A 21,895-nucleotide genomic window follows, 5' to 3' on the forward strand; every position below is an offset into this window, starting at 1 on the left:
AAAAAAATAACAAACATGATAATAAAAAATAACAAGTATGATCATTTCTATGATCATTTCTGAATATATTTCTTCTTCAATCTTATTATTTTCAGATCAGATGTCCTGTTCCATTGATAATATTCTTCGTTTCCTTTTAGGCATGAATAATGCGATAATGATCATCTTCTTGTGTGTGTGTGTGTGTGTCTTTTTTTTTTTTTTTTGGTGGAAAAACCACATAAACTATAACGTGAGAGTTGCTGAACAAAAAGTAAAAGAAGCCATTAATCAATGGTTTATTTTCGGATGAAAAAGTGAAAACAGAAACAAAAAGAATTGCTTGTTAACTTGAAGCAGTCACGTGATGCAATCAAGGGGCAAAGCAAAGACAGGTTGGTCCTCAAGGAATGAAAACGACATGAGTTTCTTTTAGGTGAAACGATGTCGGTTTTCTTGCAATAAAAATAAATTACCTGAATAAAGACACTGATAAAACACGGGTAAAGCTAGCAAACAAGCAAGGTTAGACATTGGAGGACTGCAAATTTTAATCCTCAGTTTGATTAAATTATTAATTTTATTTTTCAAATTTAATTTTTTTTGGGCCTAAAAATGTCTACATTTAAATAAAAGTCTAAAATAACGGGAAGCGAAGAGTTAGGTCAAATAAGACATCTAATGAAGCAGAGCCCAGATCATTTAAAATAGATCTTTTGAATTAAGTAAATGCTAAGTCATTGAAGGAATGTGACCGTTAAGACTCAGAGCGACTAAATTAAGAGGACCCAACTAGTAGTAATGAATAGTTTGACATGAAGTATCTAGGCTCCTTGTTTTGTGGATACAATGATCTCAGGTGAGCATTATAAATAGAGCTCCAGAAAGGACAAAAAGGTAGTAGCAAAAAAGCAATGAACAACAAAACAACTCATATACTTCATTACTCAGTTATCTTTCATATCACTTTATATTTAGGATCCATTTAGTCTTTTCAGTTTCTTGTATTCTATAACTTTGTAGCTTACACCATTAATTAAGTTACTTTTTTCTTGTTATTTGTTGCATCTTTACATTCAGGCAAATTGAAGTAAGAAAGTTTAAAAACTTTTGTTTATATTGAGACTTCGCGACTCCCGGAAATATTGTTGTGATGAACAATTTGTGAACAATTTTATTAATCTAATCATTACATTGTTTTAAGTTATTGCATTAATTCTCAAGGCTTTACACACACAGTTAACCCTTAAAATGTTTTGATATATAATTATGATGATGATATATATAAGATGTACTCCATCCGTTTAAAAATGTAAGGCATTTTTTAAGAAGTTGGATGTTAAAAACATAAAACATTTTTAGTCTTTCGAGGTCTAATTATTGCCCTTTTTTTTTTCAAAAGTGCTTCTATTGATAATGACTTTATATTTATTGTAGTGTGTTAATAGGGGTAAATATAAAAATATAGGGTTAGTTGAAAAGTAGGTAACTACTTTATTGAGGGGTAAAATTCAGTTAAAAATGCCTTACATTTTTAAATGGAGGGAATATATATAAATAAATGAGAACAATCTTTTTTATATTCTTCTTTTCGCCTTATTTTCTTACTTTCATATTTTTTCTTTTTTTTCTTTTTCAAAGTCACCATATGATTTCCTTCTAGGTTTGAATGCTTCTTTTCTCATTAATTTACATGACTATTACATCATAATTTTATAATAAAAATCCATGCATGTTAATATATTTTAATGGTGTTATCTCTTTTTCAAATAATATTAAAAATTACTAATTAATTATTTTTATGAAACATAAGCAATTAGATTGATAAAAGATAAATTTAGTATATTTTTGTGCACTTTTGGTAAATTGAAGGGAAATCGTATTAATTGAAAAAAATAATTCAAAAAACCTTTACATTTAAACAAAACTCACAAAATTTTGCAACTTGCCATTTTCTTAACATCAGCTAATTTAGCTCTGGTATACCAGAACACTAACTACTTTAGCTATTTTAACAGATTTGTAAAATTACTTATTGTACATAATAATTCTAAAAATTTAAAGCTTGCCACATGATTCAAAATCGAGAAAAACAAGAATTAGGACCCATTGATTAATTTTCTTAAAAAAATATAACATAATAATTCTTTAAATTTAAAGCTGGAGAAAATTATATATATATCTATATATATGTATATGTATGTATCAGGCATCAAATTTTTTCCCCTTGATGTCAATATGAAGTCCTCACCACCACCAATAATAATAAGAAAAAAAGCTTTTGCATGTTTCGGGTGCTGAGTAATTTCCAGGCAATCAAATCACGGGATATGTACAGGACACACCCAACCATCGCGAAGTCAACTAATAAAAGCTTCTTCTTCTTCCTTCTTCTTCTCCTTTGTCCTTTTCTTTTTCTTTTTCATTTCCACACCAGACATCTCATGAACTCCATTAATGATGACATGTCAATCCTGATCAAAACCAGAACGCTGAACCTTATATAAGAAGAGTCAGATCGTTGTTGAACGAAATAACATGCCCAGATCATTTACTCATTGATCATTATCGTCATCAACAACACAAACCAATCATCAATAGAATTAAGAGATCGATGATGATGAGAAAGCTGGTTTTGGGATTGGGTTTGGTTTTGAGTACGTGGGTTTGGTTGAGTGGAATAGGGGTGTCACAGATCATCACTAATCCACCACAGCAACAAGTGCCATGTTTCTTCATATTTGGAGATTCTTTGGTGGACAATGGCAATAACAATGGCATTATCACTCTTGCGAGGGCTAATTATCGTCCTTATGGCGTTGACTTCCCTCTCGGTCCCACTGGTCGCTTCACCAATGGTCGAACTTTTGTTGATGCCTTAGGTAATCTCAACTTCTTATCTAATTCGCACACTTGCTTTCTTTGGACTTATTTCCAAGGTATTTGAGGCATCTTTCATGTCCTTTTTAAGAAAAATTTATTATGTTGCTTTATTTATTAAAAATATATTCATATTTTTCAATTATACTATTATTAATTAAAAAACGAGTCACCTTGTTATTCGTACAAATGTTTTCTCAAGTTAAAAGGTAAAATTGAATATTATTTCATCTTTATGTTTGATACTTCTTGCAGTTTTATTTTTAAGTTATTTTTAGCCTGTTTTACTAGAAACATGAAAAATTTTAAAATATTATTAACTGTGTCTAACAATTCATTAAGTTTCTTCTAACTTTACTTCCATTAAATATATATATTTTATAAATAAAAAATACTCCAACATTTAATAGCACTCCCGCCTTTAATATGGGTAAAAGAGTAAAAATAGGCATAACAATCATAAAAATATTTTATACATAGTACCAAATTAAAATAAATACTCTCTTTATTGCCCAATAAAATTAGGATCACTTTTTTATTTTTGTAAAACACCTTATAAAAAGTATTAGAGCGGTACATGCTACTGTCTCATTTGTTATAATAATTAATATTCATTATATATATGTATGTATAAATATAAAGCAAATTACTGCTGTTACTTTTATAAATGCAGCTCAGCTAATGGGTTTTCCAAATTACATTCCACCATATTCAAGAACAAGGGGACCTGCACTATTAAGAGGGGCTAATTATGCTTCTGGAGCAGCTGGCATCAGAGATGAAACTGGCTCTAACCTGGTACAATACACATACATATATAAATATATATATATATATATATATATGTCCATAAGCCATAAATAGTTGCGTATGTGCTAAGTTATTATGAATGATAATATCATGAATTTGCAGGGTGCTCATACATCAATGAATGAGCAAGTGGCAAATTTTGCCAGCACAGTGGAAGAGCTGATTAGGTTTTTCAGAGGAGATAACGCTTCACTGAATAGCTACCTAAGCAAATGTATATTCTTTTCTGGAATGGGAAGCAACGATTACCTTAACAACTACTTCATGCCTGACTTCTATAGAACTAGTTCTGATTATACTGCCAGGGCTTTTGCCACTCTTCTCCTTCAAGACTACTCTCGCCAGCTAACTGTAAGTAATCATTTTTAGAAAAATAATCACTCATTTTTCAGCCTAATTAATCATTCAATTTTGATTCGTTGTACGCTTTATTCTTGCCACTTGATCTAGTGCATTAAGGAAAATGTGTGATTTTGGAGATTGGGTCAGATGATGTATTCACTTGATAATATGTTGAGATCCGTCAAGAGTCTTAAACATTTGGGAGCTTCTCCTAGCCTAGTGTGTTATTTTTGTTTACTAGAAAATTATGCCTCATTTTTAGTCTAATTATATTGTTCATTTTGATGTGTTGTCTTCTTTCTCTCGTCCCATGATTTTCATTAATTGAAATGTGTGATTTTAACATCGTGCCTTCAGAAAAACTAATATTTGTGTCAACTAGCTTCCTTACAGTTCGATGTTAGTATCTTGAATGATCGACCACCACCACTTGGATGCAGAGATCTCTTATCAAGAGATGTGACTTAGTTTTCGTTTCCTTTGCGTGGTTTTAAATAGCTCGAACATTCTCCTTTAGGACATATTTTTCTATTTAATTTTGAGAGATACATATATCAATGAGTTTAATGCTACTCCCTCTGCACCAGAATACAACACACATTCTAAAAGCCTTGTTTGGTCCAAAATATAGAGTCTTGGATGGTTTTTATAATTGTTTTTTCAACTATACCTGTATTTCATTTATTTCCCTTTTTTTTTTAAAAAAATCATGTATTAGAATTTCAATTGTCAATATCAAGATACTTATATATAGTATTTAACAGGGGCCTAAGAAATTAAGATTTCAACTAACTTTGTTCGTAAAAAAATTGTAAATTAATTACCAATATCCTATATTGTGGTGGGAAGGAGTATATCTTAATCCAAAATCACAAGGCTTCAAAACTATGCAATTTTATACATACTTGACAACATAATCATAAGTGGAAGGTCGAAGTGAAAGATAAAAATTAGAAATGAATTGAAACATAAAAAATGCATTGGATTGATGGATCCAAATCCTATATATACATAGTTATTCAAATGCATGTTGGCTTATTTGTGATGAGGCAATTACTGATTTATTTTGTGGCGTGGATGGATCATCAGCAATTGTATTTGCTGGGAGCTCGAAAGGTGATAGTGACAGGAGTAGGGCAGATAGGGTGCATTCCATATCAGCTAGCTCGTTTCCAAAGCAACAACACCGAGACCAGATGCAACGAAAAGATCAACAACGTCATCTCCTTCTTCAACTCCGGCCTTCGCAGCTTGGTTCAAACTTTCAATAATGGCCAGCTTCCTGGATCCAAGTTTGTCTTCTTGGATTTCTACCAAACCAGTCAAGATTTGTCTCTCAATGGATCATCATATGGTAATAACTCTTTTTCCCCCCAATAATAATCATATGGTGACGCTCTCTTCTCTCCTGTATGAGAATATATTATAAGAAGTCCTACATTGATTAATTAAAGAATGACTTGATAAATAAGATTAAGGTAAACCCTATCAAATTAGCTTTAGTTATTTTGATAGAAAGACAATCCTAATATATATTTAATTCTCACAAAAATTAATATCCCCAACATGTCATTTGGTCTAAAGGCTACATTCTTAACATTTATGTATTCATAATGCATGTAATGTGATTTGTCTAAATTCACATTTCATCTTGAGAAAATGACATGGGTTTTAACTCACAAAAATTGGTTTAGTTGGTAAGGATTTGACCATAAACCCACAAGGGTATGTGATTAAATCCTATTGTCAATGTGAGTATTTTGTTAAACCTCTGTAAGTGCTTATCAAGCCTAAAGACATGACTTAATCTTAGTGAGCCCCCAGGACCTATATCTCATCTAAACTTTGTCATAAAAAAAAGAATGACATATGGGTTTCTTTTAAAAAAAGTATTGACATGATTGTAATTAAATCTCAAAAACAATAGTTGCATATCTAAGTGTCAACAATTTTCTTACAAATTACCCAAAATGACATCATTATCCCTTTCATCACTACACCTGTATTCCTTTACTCCCCCCCTTAAATCTCCTAATTAAGAGGCATTTACATTGTGTAAATATTGAAAGCGTGAATTGCATTTAATCAATTATAGAAGGAAACAGGTTTAGTTAACATTTCATTATTCGACAATCCTGATGTGAGTAGTTTTAATTAATTTTTAATTTTGAATATTTTTCTAGGTGAATTGGGATTAAAAATATTCACTTAGGAAAAACATAAAAATTTAACTATAAAATAAAATAAAATAAAATAAAATGGAATGTGCACAGGAGATAGGGTTGCAAAGTAGTATTGCAAATAATCAACAGATGTTATTCATAATGGAATGAGCATAAGATTTTGAGTTTAAGTCCATGAATGTGGAAAATGCCTTTGGAAGAGCTACCTCTAATTGGGCCTGATAATGCTCAAATCTAATCCAATTAAATAATCAAATATAAAAATAGCCCTGTGAGTTTTAATTTGATGTAATTAATAAATAATGTGCAGGATTTGAAGTGACAGACAAGGGATGCTGTGGAGTGGGGAGAAACAATGGACAAATTACATGTCTTCCACTGCAAGAACCTTGTGAAGATAGAGGAAAGTACTTGTTCTGGGATGCTTTTCATCCTACTGAGGTTGCCAATATTTTACTAGCTAAGATTTGTTACTCTTCTCGATCATCTTACACTTATCCCATAAACATTCAACAATTGGCCTTGTTGTAACTAACTAATAATCAACATCACCAGTATTGCAGCTGATTCAGTTTTTTAATTAATAATGTTGTGTCTGTCATGTTTATGTAGTTGTAATTCTCTGATTTCATCAATTAATTTGTATGAATGCTTCGATTGTTCAAGAATGATAATAAGAATGCAATGAGAATATGTCTATATTTGCTTCTCACACAATATTTCATATACATTTTGACGCTAAAAAAAAAAAAATCTTGAGTCAACCATTTTGAGCCAGTTCTTTTTTCAACATCTTGAGTAATATACGGTGTGGTTGAATCAATACAACGTGCGTAATGCCTTATAGTTTTGCGACTTGGTTTAATTTATATAAACTGTTCAGATCAAATTTTAACAGTACAAATTAATTTAGACTTCAAAAACTATCTAGTATAAATAATTAATTCCATTTAATGGTTTAGATCTCCAACATTCTCTCCATTTTTGCAATGATGAAGAGAAGTCAACTCCTAATTTGGTAGATTAATTTGAAAGTTCTGAATTGAATGCTTGAAATTTTCAAATTTATAGTTTCTCTATATACTAAATTCATAACTAGTTTGGAAATTATCCTGATACTATATATATATATATATTTTACGACAGTAAAAATGATTAAATGTAGACAATGAAAAATTCAAACGAAAAAAGTGGAAAACATACTAATAATTGAGAAGTGAAAAATCTATAAATTTTGATATGAAATTTAACGGAAGGACAAACTTCAACTATATAATGCACCCAATGAAAAGATCTGGTCCATACCTTAAATTCTTTCAAAAGAACACAGTGAATTGTACCATAACTAAAGCATATATCATCAAATACTCTTTTCAACTATGCCCAGAATTTTAAACTCAGCCTCAAAAATACAACTATCCCTTTGCAAGAAACCCTTAGTTGGATCCGTCAATTTGGCCAGTGGCACGAACAATCTTGAGCCCCATAATCGATTCGACTTTGAGAAGTGCCTATAGACTGCAAAATGGGAAAACAATCACTGAACACCATTTGAATTTGAAACGCACGCACATACGCTAAATTACTAATTAAAAACACGGTTAAATTGAGTGGAAGTAAATTTCAGATTTAGGGGATGGAAAAAAAAAATCATTTCAATTGGAGTCCAACCCAACTCAAATCCGCATTAATCGGCACAGTACCTTATGTTTGGGTATTTGTTAAAGGAGGGGAAACATTGTTAATTATATTAGATAAAGAAACCCCACATTACAAAGTAAATTAGAAATATATATATATATATATATATATATATAACTTGGTTAATTAAAATGTTCAAAAGTTTTAAAAAAGTCAATCTCACATTCTTCTTCAACATGCTGCTCATTGATTTGGTCTCTGGCTCGCAAGATGCAATGCACATATAATTTAGTGTTTTCTGGAATGGACGATTCATCAATAGTCAGAAATAAGGAGATACTATTCCCCCTGGCCTCAGAAAACCCATTAGGGTAGAAAGTGAGCTTCCTGCAACAAAACCAAAAAACCTGTTATTTATCATTTTAAATCGAATTAGATCTTTTTATTGATCATTTGAGAGAATGACTTTGGGGTTCCTGGTAAGGGAATTTCTATGTTAAAAATTTAACATACCATATATAATTGCCAATCTCAAAAAGATCATGTATTAAAAGGAAGACACATTGTTAATAATTCTTAGAAGAACATTTAAAGATATGTATTGTTCGCATGTAAAGATACGAACCTCATATAGAGTTAAATTCTCTAATATTAATCTTCAAATATATGTATAGGCATGATCATGTTAATTAAATAATTTAATTTATTCCTTCTTTTCTCTCTGTTTCTCTTTGAATATATAATGCATATCGTCTAAACTCATTTTAGCTTATGAATAGAGAAAATCCGAGCAATAAGTAAAGTCTAGGAAGTTAAGAAGAAGAAGCATCAAGTACCATTTGTAGTCCCCAGCCATGAAAGTTTCAGACACGTACGATTCAAATTTGGAATTTGAAAAGTTATTGAATTTCCATCTATAGAAAAGAGAAGGAGGTTCCTGTCTCAATGATATATTTAATCCTTGATAAGTGGGCTTGACAACAAAAATTTCTGCTCCGAATGTGCACGAATCCTCCATTAGATATCCATTTGAAGGTTCATTGAATGAGACAAGGTCGATGAATTTTGGGATACCCCATTCTGTTTGAAGCTCATGGAACCGCCTTATGCTCGCATCTACAATAACAGAACTCAGATTCTGTGAAATGCATAATTAAATATGGGTTAAAATATACAAATTTTGATGTAGTATTGTAGTGGCTCATAACTCTCCTTACATTAAAATGTTTAAAGTTAATTTCCGTAACTTTTTTTTTTTTTCAAAGCCACTATCATGACAGAGTTTGTCATACCAAATTAATAAGATACGCATGATATTTTACATGGAAAAATATGTTTTTAATTATTTTTAACACAATTTAAGTAAGAATCATGTGAAAAAATATGGATAAAAATTTAGGAAAATGACAATAAAAGACCCCCTGAGGTCATTAATTTCAATTGAGGACCACAGAATATTGAAATTCCAATTAAGGGCTATGATCCTTACTTAGAGTTTTGAAAAATGTGAATTGTCTTAAATGTCCCTCAGGAAAAAATCACACAATGAAGTTAGTAAATTCTCAAGTTACTTTTGTATATTGATAAGTGACTTTGAAATATTTTAAAAATGAATTTCTTTCATATTGGGAAACAATCTATTCCCAAGTGTGGTTTCTTGTTTCTCATTTAATATTAACAATATTCTCATGACATGATGGTAATTTCAACAATGTCATCTCTTTATTTTTTTAAGTGGTAACTATATATAAATAAGCATGAAATTTGATAAGCCATGGGGTTTGTATTCCTAAGTGAAGTTAGTAAATTCTTAAATCACATTTATATATTCATAAATGACCTTGAAATATTGCAAAAGTGAGTTTTTTTTATATTGGGAAACAATTTATTCCCAAGTGTGAATCCTTATTTTTTCAATTGACATTAACAATTTTCTCATATCATGATAGTAATTTTAGCAGTATTATGTACATTTACTATTTAGTAGAGGACAATTTTATAAAATTATCATATTGTTTTATTCCAAGTAAGGACCATACTTGGAATTTAAAAATTGTGAATTGTCTTAAATGCTACTTAGGAAAAAATCATCAAGCAAAGTTAGTAAATTTTTAAGTAATTTTTGTATATTCATAAATGATCTTAGAATGTTTTAAAAGTGAGTTTTTTTCATACTGAGAAATAATCTATTCTCAAGTGTGTGGTTCCTTGTTTTCCAATTAACATTAATAATATTCCCATATCATAATAGTGATTTCGGCAATATCATCTCTTTATTTTCAAGTAATAACTATATATAAACAAGCATGAATTTTGACAAGTTATTGGATTCATATTCCTAAGTGAAATTAGCAACTTCTCAAGTTACTTTTATATATTCATAAGTGACCTTAAAACACATTCAAAAGTGAGTTTCTTTTATATTAGAAAATAATTTATTCCCAAGCATGATTCATTGTTTTTCAAATTGATATTGACAATATTCTTATTTCACAATAGTGATTTCAATAGAATTATGTACATTTTAGTGTTCAGTAGATGACAATTTTGTAAAGTTATGTATGTTTTTTTATTTCAAGTAAGGACCATGATTCTTAATTGAGATTTCAATATTTTATGGTCATTAATTGAAATTAATGATCTTAGGGGGTCCTTAATTGTCATTTTCCCTAAGAATTTATAAAGTCATTGTTAGTTTACATAGGATGTCGTATAAATTGCTACGTACATGTCTTTTATTAATATGACATGACAATTGTTAGTAATAAGATAACTAAAAAAATAATAATTGGGGAGTTTCTTGCAAGAAAATAAAAGGTAAAGGAGGTTAATTTTAAACTTTTAAATGTAAGGCCTTTTTTCTATGCAACTGCTTCAAAGTTTAATTTTGTTTGGTATATTTTAGCCTTAAATATCACTATGTTCATTGACAGCTTAGTATAGCAAAATATCGAATATTTTCATTGTCATTGTAATTTGACATATTCGGTTTGTCAATAACCTGTGATATTTAATTGTATTATGAGAAACCTAAACATAATTCTCTGGCCCAGCCTTCAAAACAACATAATTAAAAAAAAAAAAAAGCTAACAAGTTAAAAGTACCTTGAGTTGACAAATACTCGTCGTGAAGGCAATCATATACAAACAAATTTGCAATGGCATTGACCTCCCAACCAACGGGAATTAAATTTGAGTTTTGAACTATCAAGTTCAGATATATTGATATGTGATGATCTCCGTCCCTTTTTTTGTTCCCAGATGGGTAAACAGATAGAGTCCTACCATAACAATATGTTTATGATCATTTTCTACATGAAAATATCGAAATCCAAATCAAAGGGGAAAAAAAATTCAAAATGTCAATATCACTATATATATAATGTAAAAAGGGAAAATCACAAATAAGAATACGCGAATATTGACAGTAACCTTGTGGATCTTAAAATCTTCAAATTAAATTTAAGTATCTGGATCCGTTTTTTGCAATTTACAAATCATTTTTATGACTAAAATATCCCTAAAAGTAAATGGCTACCTCTAAATGTGCATGTCAGAGGGTGCACAAAAAGGATCATTGTCCCAAATTCAATTTCAACATTTTGTAGTTTGATTTTCGCAGGTTCTTAAGTGTGATTTTCCCATATAAAAACCCTAAATACCATTTGTAAGGCTAAGAAAATACCATTCGTATCCGCCGGCTTCGAATTTTTCTGAGGTGTATGGCTCAGAAAGCAAAGAGAAGGAATTGATTGTGAACAAGCAGTGACTAGGTGGTGCTTTTCTTCCACGTGAAACATGGTTTCCATCAGAAAAATATACCTGGAAGCGATTGAATTTCAATTAATTATTAGTTGAATGAATAAGAAAATATGTACATATATTTTATATTTACCTGTATAAGGGAAGCAACAGCAAATTTTCATCGCCTCTGTCCCCAGCATTAGAACTGGTCACTTTAAAGTTTAAACCCTGTGTGAGATCGATTCTGTGCTTTTCAGAGACGCAGAAAGCTAAGACTCTACTTTATCTGTTTGTATATATATGTAATTTTTTTTTTGTGAATAATATGTCCAGGCGTCTTATCTTAATTAACTAAAATTTCGGAGATATTTCTTTCACAAAACTGATTCGGTATTCATGAGATATAATCTTATCTCTTTAAAAATTATTGTCCACAATATCTAAAAATAATATTCAGTTATTTCAAACTTAAATTTAAAATTTTCACTTTAAATCTGAAATTTATGACCTCTTCTAGTGGACAAATGTAATTCTAGTTTTTACTTAAAAGTAATCTTTGAGGACTTTTTTTAATAGAAACAACAAGCGGAATTTAAAAACAATGTGAACGGAATGAGAGAGAAAATGGAGGTACACGTACCCACGTTTGCTGAATAAGGGCAACTACTTGTCCCTGAAAATCTATTGAATTTGCATATAATATATTTTAAACAAAATAAAATTTAAAATTGGCCAAAAATTTTATATCTTCCCTCATTGATAATTAATACTTCCTCCATTTAAAATGTAAGATATTTTTAATCAAATCTTACCTTTAATAAAGTAGTTACTTTCTTTCAAACTAACATTATCTTTTCATATTTACCTTTATGTAATAGGTGTTTTACTTTAAAATAAATATAAAATAATTATTCAATAGGGACACTTTTAAAAAAGAGGGGCAATAATTATACCTCAAAATATTAAAAATATTTTATATTTTTTTAACATTTAACCCTCAAAAAATACTTTATATTTTTAAAGGAAGAAAGTAATTTAGAAACAAGATTATTTAATTTCATATTTTGATCATAAAAATCTATAATGTTTTTAAAAGATAAAGTATGACAATATATTATTTGCATTTTGGTGACTTGGAGGAGATCGATGGGTTACGAGTTTTTAAGGAACAAGTTTTTTTAATTTGGTAGCAGTCCTATCCGAACCCTATATATATATATATATATATATATATTAAGGGAAAACACATCTACATATCCTTATAATTTATTTTAATTTTTAATTAAATCTCTGTAATTTTATTTATTGGAATCAGATCCTTATACTTCACAGGTAAAGCCCATTAGCCCCTCGCCCATTAACACCGAAAAGAAGAAGAAGCTGATTTGGCTAATAGAAATAGAACAGTCTGCTTAATCATCATCCAGGTGGATTAATTTTGCCACATAGATCAACTTTTCCCCAGTGGATTCTTGCTTGTGAGTTCTTTGCGTCTTTGCCTTTGTCTTGAGTTTGTGTTTTTTTATGAATCTGGTCACAAGGACTTTAAGATCACAAGGAATCATTTTTTTTTTATTTGCTTCTCTCCATTCTTTGTTTCTTGAGTCTTTCCATTTCCCTTTGCATGCCTTACAGAATCTTTTTTTTTTAAAGATCACAACTTCACCGAGAAAGCATTCTCATTTGCTTTTTTAAGGAGTTTAATTTCATGAGTCTGAGTCCATTTTTTATGCTTCTATGAGAACGTTACTTCTTTGAGCAACATAATTTAGAAGGGATATTAATTAATTAATTTCTGTTGACCAACGATTTTGAAGCCTCTGGGCATCGAGTTGCCATCTGCCATGACCTTCCGCTGCCGTCTGCCCGAACCCGATGGATTTGCCTCAAGGACTGGAACCAATTTTTTAATTCTGTAGGAGCCACGTCAGATCTCTTAGGTGGATTAGTTGCTGCACAATCATCAGCCATGTCACATAATGTTAACAGTGTTAATGGGTTGGGAGCTAACAGATTTAACTTGTGAAAGTATATATGAGGGTTCAAGTTCAACAAATAAAACTATAGGAACCTGATTAAAAGTTGAACTAAACTATAAGAACCTGCAGATATGTTTTTTTAATTAGGTGGCAATCCTATCCAAACCCTATATATACATATATATACGTGCATATATATATATTAATTATGTTTTTATGTTAGCCTCTTCATAAGAAATGATGGCATTCTCTCTGTTTTTTTTTTAAGACCCCTCCTTATATACATACTAATAAATTTATTTATGGCTGTTTATTTTGTTTATTAAACTTACTTATTATTATTGTCAAAACATAAAATAAATATAAAAATGTCATATATATTGTAGTATTATAAATTCCATTGAAATAATTAACATTTAATATTATTTTTTTATATTATTTAAAGTCTCCTTGAATGTGAACTCCCTTGGGGCCTTGACAAACATCAAAGCCTAAACAATCACCTATACAACATTATAAAAATCATTTCCAGCCTTATTTTCCCTTGTATGAAAAAAAATAATTTCTAGCCTTTAACAATTCATAAACCACGTATGAATGCAAACTCCTCCTTCACTTCCCCTACTTTATTCTTTTAACCCTAAAATTTTAGCTGTTTTTTTTAATTGTTTGTAGGTATGCTTCTATTGGAGGCAATCTTATTTGAAGCATGGTTACATACAAATTAAAATATTAGATCCTAACATTTAAGCTTTTATTTGCATGTAGAATCCATTTCCAAGTTTGTTTGCATAACCCATTCCTATCCACAGCTTACTCTTTCACATAAAGTCAATGTTTTAAAAGGGCGAATTCCAATTTGTATTCCAAAACTTCTAAACTCATTCTGTTGACATTTTCTCACACAAAATTTCATTCTAAACTTACTAGAAGAATCAAATTGAGCAAAATCCAGCTCCCACCCCAGTTTTCCTCTTTGGCCGAAAATTCAAGAAAATAGAAAACAAACGAATCTAATCTATTTCCAATAAAAGAAGCAATAGAAAACGAATAATAAGATAAAGTAAGACCAAAAATTCGAATCCAAACACGAAAGGAGGAGAATAAGAAGCAGAAAAAAAATTGAACGACACATGCCAATGGGTAATAGAGACAGAAAACCTTTGAGACAACCAAACACCACGACTCGACATAAAATGAAAATCCGAAAACACCACAAAAATGGACCCATATGCTGAACAATGCAGACAGAACCCTTGAGATGCCAATGAATCTTAAGAAGAGAAGAAAACTTAGAAACATGCAAAGGACGATCGATCATCTAAGTCTCGAAAAACCAAAAACTGATGACGGCAGTAAGCAACATGAGAAGGGCAAGAAAAAGGTAAAATCATCTGAGATTAGAGGAACTGGCAAAGAAAAACCAGCGAGTAAAAGAAAACAAGAGACAAACCAAGAGAAAACATGCAAGATACTAAGAACGAAGGAAAACATATAAGAGACCAGGGAAGAGCATGAAGCAATGGAAGAGATCGAAGAAAGCAAAAGCAGATGAACTGCCAGCTGCACCAAAGAAAAACCTAAGAAGCACAGAGATTCATCGCCTTGGTTCTAACTAGTTGCTATTGAAAGAAAAAGAAAAGATGAACTCAATGATGAGTTGGCTGATAGTATATTTACCTAAAAGTGACATTAATAATAATAAAAAAAAGAAATATTAGACGAAGCAGCATCTTCCAAAAATACTAGTTTTTAAAAAAAAGGTACATATATTGCTATAAACTATATACAACTCATTTTAATTCTCTAGTCCTTTCAAATGCGCAATAGAGCTGTTATTGGGAAGCAACATGCATTAGAGTTGGGGGGAAAAATGGCAGCATTAACAATTATATTTTTACACGGGTGTGAGGAAGGCCTCAGTGAATTACATATTAAACAATAAACTTGATATATTTGACCCTGTTAACGTGCAACAAAAAGAAACGACTTACTAATTTAAACATAAATGTGATGATGAAATGCCTACCACTCAGTGTACTCAAAAACAATATGATCAACCGTATACTCAAAATAACAGCGGAACGATTTAAGATACCGAACTTCAGTGGAGGGCATTGAATAAGGGAGCCAAAAAGAATAAGGACGACGATAATCAGGTGCTATAACGTCAAAAGAGAGTGTTAGATCCAAGAGAGGTTGAATTCTTTTGCAATGATGAGAGAGTGCAAGTAATTTCAAAATTGAAACCTGAGGAATGCTGCAACCTGCATTTCCAATAACATCACTCTCGTTTAATCTCACTTGTGTCAACAGTGACCAGCGAGTGATGTGATTGGGAAGTCTTGTTAATCGCATATTAGTCTCACATTCTTCTTCTTCCATTAACTCATCTTCACCATCTTCTTCTTCGTCAAGTTCCAATGCCGTGCCCTCTTCTGATCTTCTCAATGGTAATGAACCCACCACAATGCTTTCTGCTTCATCACTGATCCTCACCCCAACATTTATAGAAATATCATTGCCTGAAGGATCATTGTGACAATTATAAAAACGATCGTCATAGTTTTCATGTTGCTTGAAAACCCTAAACCATTTAACAGTACTAACAAATGGAAGTAAAGATGTCAAACTTTGTGTCCTCAATTTTAACTGATCTGCACTCTTGCTATTATTTTCCAATAGCATTGCCACATGTTTCAGTCCAACACCAGAGATAATGTTGCCATCGTCAGAAAGGAAGAGCTTCATCGTCACTTTATTGAATGACAAATCGATTGTATCCAAATAATTGTAATCTATCACTAAAGCTGGACTGCTTCTCTGATGATCTTCAATAGTGCCACCAATGTTTATCTGCTTTCGCCCACTATCTTCTAGATTTAAACGACAAAGCTCGCCCATGACAGTTGAGGAATGAATTTGAGCCAACTTTACACAGCCAACGAGATATATGTATTCAACCTTTGGGGCACAAGAGAGATCAGGGAGTGAAGTAAGAGATTTCGAGCCTCGTAAATTGATCAACTTCAGATTTGGAAAATGCTGCAAAAAAAGTGTAAAATGAAGTAGATAACTAAATAATTAATCATGTTGAACAATTCCTCTCGTGACAATTAAAAATGAGGGATTGTAAAAGGAACTAAATCAACAGATTCAGATGATGAATTGGATTTAAGGCAAAAAAAGAAATTCTTGCATGGACCCATCGCATCATATCATTCATACTCTCCAATAAAAACATGTCATATTAGATGGTTCCAAATATAAGTTGATTCTGTCATTAGTGATGATGAAGAGAGAAAAATTGAAAATTAAATAGGCATTTTATTTCCAAAAGAATCTTTAAAGATAATGACATATAAAATTTTATTTGATTAAACTAGTGAAACATGACATAATTTTATTAGACAAGGAAAAAATACTCCATAAAGCTTGAATTGATTATTGGTGACAAAAGTACATGCTTTTCATCGAGTTTCGCTTATATAACTACAATCTAACCATTAATTTATGTGAAGATACTGAAGCAATTGCACATCATGAATTATTTGGTCAATGCATGAGAGATATCTACATTAAAGAGTTTCTTTGAATCACAAAAATAAAAAAATATTTTAGACGTTAACAAAAATGCATACCTGATCTCCATTCCAAAGTTGTCGGATATAACTATTAGGCATTTTAAGTTGAACAAGATTATCCGCACAAAGGTTTAATGGCACATACGGCAGAGGATATTCTTCCCAACAAAAAAACCTAAGTTCTTCTGGAAGATAATCTAGATCTTCACAAATATTCAACTTTGAAAGCTTTCTCGGATCAGACTTGTAAACTTTAAGCAATATTAAATTATACATCTTTCTAAAGTTACTAGCTGTCAATGTAATCCTTTTTATCTTGCTCGTGTCCAAAGATATGCACCGGATGGCCTCAATTCCCTAGTAAATAAATCAAGGGAATGAAGAACAATTATTAATAAGAAACAATGACTAAAAATGACCCACGTGGTTATTGAAGCAATTTGTTTATTCTTGTTTTCTTGGTAATGTATAACAGAATTTCTCAAAAGACATAAATAAGCAGACACACTCATGCACACTCGTGCTTATGCATGCATATCCACATGAATGCACAAATATTTAATATAACCTATAAAAACAAATATTCATTTTTAAAGTCACTTGACACATGCATATAAATTCTTAATAATTTTCTTTGTTTTCAACTTTCATATAATTTGTACTTCTTATAATGTTGAGATGTATGCGTTGTGTACAAACACCTTTACACTGCGTCGATTTCCAAGAGTAGAAATATCAATCTTGTAGATAATTTAAAACTTAATAAAAGAATCTTTAATAAGGACGACTAATGCTATATTTTACACATCACATTATAATCCTAATTTTAATTTAAAGTTTAAGCAGGCGAATAAGTTACACCCTAATGCAGAATTATTAGTCATTTAAATCGAGAAAGGTTTTCGTAATTATAAGAGTAATCCAACTCAAATAAGAGTAAAATCTTAAGAACAAAACAGAAGGAGTATAAGCTAATTTTGAATTTTATCATTAGAAATTAATATTAAGAATATGAATAAAATAATAAACAAATTAAAAAAAATTTCGACAATAAATATGATTGAAATATTATTAAGAAGATAAAGAAAATAATATAAAATAATAAACAAATTAAATTGTTACCTTATTATAGATGAAAATTTTTTGAATGTCTTCATGCCACCATAGACGAACAGGGTTTTCAAGACCAAAGAATAACTGTTGTCTAGCAATTTCAAGGCCCATTTTTCCCACAAGATCGTGCATCACAAAATAACCATATTCATCTTCTGAAATGAGGGATCTTTCTTTGAGAACACTTATATCAACGTGTACAGAAGAACCATGTAATTGTCTTGTTAGCTCCAAATTGATCCCATCAGTGTCTTTGATAAAAAATGTTAGGTCAAGAAACACATTCTTTTGTTTGTCATCAAGTCCATCAAAACTCAATTTCAGAACATCAACTATATCCTTTGGTGGCGCTTCATTTAGCTTTTCCAAAGCACTTTCCCATTCTTCTTTGCCTCTACCATAAAGAAAGCAACCCAACACAACCAAGGCTAGTGGATTTCCTTGACAATAATGAATAACTAATTTTGATAGCTCTTTATAATCTTTAGATGGCTCATTTTGCTTGAACGCTTTCAAACTGAAGAGATGAATGGCATCATGGAAATCCAGACTCGGAACACGGTATATTGAATGTGCAGAAGCATTCTTAAGCACTTGCATGTCTCTTGAAGTGATGATAATTCTACTTCCTTCTCCAAACCAATTATACACTTTAGTTAAATCTTCAGCTATTATTGAATTGTCCACGTCATCAAGTACAAGGAGAATTTTTTTTCGTTGAAGCCTACTTTTCACAAAAGTGGATTTTATGTCAAAGGCATTAATGTCGTCGTCATTTAATAATTCTTTGAGGCATTCTTCTTGTAACTTGTCCAATCCAATTCTTGCAAGTCGTTCTCTTACATTTTCAACGAAGGAGAAAGCTTCAAATTGTGATTTTAACTTGTGAAATACAACTTTAGCAAGTGTGGATTTCCCAGCACCACCCATGCCGCATATTCCCACAATGCAAGCCTCAGATAAAAGTTTTTTAATATTTTCAATATTATGATCAATGCCTGCTAGACCTTCAAAGTGATATGATGAGTTATGATTCAACTTGCTCAAAATATCTTTGATAATCTCTTTAATAAGTTTGGGCTCAGGCCTACCGCAAAATGCAAATTAAAAAAATTATATTTAACAGGAAGGAAACATATAAGAGAAACAACTATAATATGTTTATGAATCACCAACTTGCACCCAGGAATAAAGGGAGAATATCAATAAAAGATTCTTGAAAGAAATTAATACTATTTGACAAGGATTTTGAATAAATTGGATGCTTGTTAAAACAGTAACTTCACTCATTCATTTGTTAATATTTACTTGTTCAAAATCCTTGCACTACTATAAGAAGGACTTTTTATATTAGTCATTTTGGATTTTTTACATCAGTTATTAGAGAGAAGTAAAAAAGATCAAAGTGAAAAGTTCATTTTTCACATTGAGTACGACGGACAGCAAAAATGCTGATGGTGGCACTTCAAACGATTAGGGAAGGAGAAAGGTGGAACCTTGGGGGAGAAAGGAGGAAGAAGGCATCTGTTCAATTTTCGAAGAAAGAAAGCAACTGAAGAGTCAAGACGCAGTCTCAAGTTTTCAACTACAATTTAAAATGATACCATGTGAATTTTTTAAGAAAACTGATTTTTTAAAATAATTTTGGCTTTTCACATCAGTTTTGTGTATAACTGACGTGAAAAACCTTTTCGATGTTAGTTTTTTTAAAACTAACATTAAATCTCTCCGTTAAAATTTCAAAAATGCCATCGTCTTTTTTAATTGGATTTTTGTATAATTGACATAAAATAGTGATGTAAAAAGGTAATTTTGTAGTAGTGTTGTCAAATATTAAATTCTTTAGGATGTCCTTCATCAATATTTTCCCAAAAAAAAATGAATGGCCGGACGCAACAAAAAAAGGAAATGTCTATGAAGTTACCTGATATTTCTTGAATCCCATCCTGAGAGACTTGAAGACTGTATCAAAACATTTCTCCACTTTTGCACTTTGTCTTGGCTTTGTCTAAATTTTTGTTTCAATTTAGCAAATCCCTCTCCAAAGCTTCCATTTTGTTTGCGTATATTTGATGGATCTACCTTGTAGAAAATAGGTATCACAATCCTTCCAAAATTTTTTCTTGCATTCTAATATGTGAACAAGCTCTTCCATGCACCACGATGAAGAAGCATAATCTTTGGAGAAGATAATCAAAGATATCTTTGACTCCTCTATGGTTCTCAAGAGAATTGGTGAGATCTGTTCTCCTTTGTCAAGTTTTACATCCATAAAAGTATGAACATTTGCATTGCAAAGCGCTTCATAAAGATAACTCGTGAAATTGTCACGAGTGTCCTCCCCTCTAAAGCTAAGAAATACATCATACTTGATAACTGGAGTAACAATCATATGAGAAGAAACCATTGAAATTGAATCAGCAGCATCCTTACAACTACAATTAGAAACGAATCATCTATAAATATTGGGTTACCAAAAGATCAAACAAGAAAATAATAGAGTATGAAGTTACTTAATTGGGTTAAATGGCCATTTCATCCTTAAATTAAAGGTTTAAGAGCACATGAGACCTTAAATTCACTATTGATGCAATATTCTCTTTTACCTTTTAAAAATAATATAATAGTGTTCCCTCTACTATTAACGCAAGTTAACTTTTACTATAGTTGACTAGAAATTTATAGAAAAAAGCCTCAAAAATTTAAAAAAAGACCCAAAATTATATATAAGGACCAAAAAATACAAAAAAGATATTTTTTATTAAAAGTAAGAGTAATATTATGTTGTTTTCAAAAATTAAAAGAAACATTATATACTAAAAATAAATTTAGGGTCCCAGATGCTCCTAGATATATAGTTTAAGAGTTAAGTTGCTTGCATATATATTAAAAACAATTTCCAAATCCATTTAACCCTATTTAATTTTGAACTAGTTACCTGCACTCATTAATAGCAACGGGACGGATACCACAAAGAGAAGAGGCGACAAATCTGATGGCTTTGGAAATTGGTAAAGCCAATAAGATCAATAAAGCTCCTATGAGTGTTAAAGCAATGGCAGCATCCATTTGACAGCAACTTCAAAACTAAGCCGTGTCTCTCTCAGCTTTACCTTTCCACAGGAGATAATATGCTTTGACTTCTGATTAATGCGATAGAAACAGAGCAAACAAAAGTTGGTGTTTGAGATTAAAAGTTAAAATTGGTATAGGCCTTAATTAATGGCGAGAGAAAGAAAAAAAATATATTTAGTTTTACACCTTAGAGGTGCATGCAATTTGTCATGTCAACTCGCTAATAATAACAGTGGAGTTTATGTTTTAGATATAATATATGCAAGTGCTTTTGTAAGCTTAATATATAAGTCATAGGGCATACAAACTTTGAAACCCCAATATCATCTAAGTATTTTAATACTAAAATAATAGTATAGGATGTGAGAACTATTCTATATTTTGAGTTTTTAAAATCTTAAAAATTAGGATAACTTAGGCTATATGCTTAAATCCTATGAATATTCAAGAAATTTATCAGTCTATCTAAGGTGTACAAAAAATTTGCTCGGATGAGGGATTTTATTGAACAGTTTCGAAGTTAAGATTTGGGTGGTCTGATATATATATAATATATTATATAAAC

At 30.8% G+C, this 21,895-nt stretch overlaps 3 protein-coding genes across 6 annotated transcripts; 1 reads left to right on the forward strand and 2 right to left on the reverse strand.

Moving 5' to 3' along the window:
• The first annotated feature begins 2,531 nt into the window (after positions 1–2,531).
• Positions 2,532–6,905, forward strand: LOC129295837 (GDSL esterase/lipase At1g33811-like). The gene is made up of 5 exons (XM_054934415.1): positions 2,532–2,861; positions 3,533–3,657; positions 3,772–4,020; positions 5,101–5,365; positions 6,505–6,905. Exons 1-5 carry the CDS (start codon positions 2,594–2,596, stop codon positions 6,723–6,725), a joined length of 1,128 nt encoding a protein of 375 aa, XP_054790390.1. The 5' UTR covers positions 2,532–2,593; the 3' UTR covers positions 6,726–6,905.
• A 649-nt stretch (positions 6,906–7,554) lies between these two features.
• On the reverse strand, positions 7,555–13,550 carry LOC129295836 (ubiquitin carboxyl-terminal hydrolase 15-like). The gene is made up of 6 exons (XM_054934414.1): positions 13,383–13,550; positions 11,521–11,657; positions 10,941–11,116; positions 8,672–8,951; positions 8,059–8,222; positions 7,555–7,712 (listed from the first exon to the last, which is right to left on the reverse strand). Exons 1-6 carry the CDS (start codon positions 13,548–13,550, stop codon positions 7,555–7,557), a joined length of 1,083 nt encoding a protein of 360 aa, XP_054790389.1.
• A 1,852-nt stretch (positions 13,551–15,402) lies between these two features.
• Positions 15,403–21,395, reverse strand: LOC129295832 (disease resistance protein RUN1-like). 4 transcript variants are annotated; one of them, XM_054934411.1, is made up of 6 exons: positions 21,194–21,395; positions 20,180–20,690; positions 18,265–18,884; positions 17,200–17,499; positions 15,809–16,603; positions 15,403–15,720 (listed from the first exon to the last, which is right to left on the reverse strand). In XM_054934411.1, the coding sequence occupies exons 3-6, from the start codon at positions 18,853–18,855 to the stop codon at positions 15,493–15,495; spliced, it is 1,914 nt and encodes a 637-aa protein (XP_054790386.1). In that variant the 5' UTR covers positions 18,856–18,884; positions 20,180–20,690; positions 21,194–21,395; the 3' UTR covers positions 15,403–15,492. The 4 variants fall into 4 exon arrangements, with proteins under 4 accessions (XP_054790386.1, XP_054790383.1, XP_054790384.1 ...); XM_054934408.1 differs by having other exon boundaries at positions 18,265–19,342; XM_054934410.1 differs by having other exon boundaries at positions 15,449–16,603; positions 18,265–19,342.
• Between the last annotated feature and the right edge of the window lie 500 nt (positions 21,396–21,895).

Source organism: Prosopis cineraria, unplaced genomic scaffold (assembly GCF_029017545.1).
Source record: "Prosopis cineraria cultivar Desert tree isolate PC_DT_omini unplaced genomic scaffold, ASM2901754v1 PC199, whole genome shotgun sequence".
Taxonomy (NCBI): domain Eukaryota; kingdom Viridiplantae; phylum Streptophyta; class Magnoliopsida; order Fabales; family Fabaceae; genus Prosopis; species Prosopis cineraria.

Excerpts from the sequence above, each read along its gene's own strand:
- LOC129295836 (XM_054934414.1), bottom strand. The coding sequence starts at position 13,550 with ATGGCTGATGATTGTGCAGCAACTAATCCACCTAAGAGATCTGACGTG. Across the intron at positions 11,117-11,520 it reads GAAGCCGGCGGATACGAATG|GACTCTATCTGTTTACCCAT; the intron begins GTATTTTCTTAG and ends TTGTTATGGTAG. Across the intron at positions 7,713-8,058 it reads GCAGCATGTTGAAGAAGAAT|TCTATAGGCACTTCTCAAAG; the intron begins GTGAGATTGACT and ends CCCATTTTGCAG.
- LOC129295837 (XM_054934415.1), top strand. The coding sequence starts at position 2,594 with ATGATGATGAGAAAGCTGGTTTTGGGATTGGGTTTGGTTTTGAGTACG. Across the intron at positions 3,658-3,771 it reads ATGAAACTGGCTCTAACCTG|GGTGCTCATACATCAATGAA; the intron begins GTACAATACACA and ends ATGAATTTGCAG. Across the intron at positions 5,366-6,504 it reads TCTCAATGGATCATCATATG|GATTTGAAGTGACAGACAAG; the intron begins GTAATAACTCTT and ends AATAATGTGCAG.
- LOC129295832 (XM_054934408.1), bottom strand. The coding sequence starts at position 19,185 with ATGGGTGGTGCTGGGAAATCCACACTTGCTAAAGTTGTATTTCACAAG. Across the intron at positions 17,500-18,264 it reads AAATTTTCATCTATAATAAG|GGAATTGAGGCCATCCGGTG; the intron begins GTAACAATTTAA and ends TTTATTTACTAG. Across the intron at positions 15,721-15,808 it reads CAGGTTGCAGCATTCCTCAG|CACCTGATTATCGTCGTCCT; the intron begins GTTTCAATTTTG and ends TTGACGTTATAG.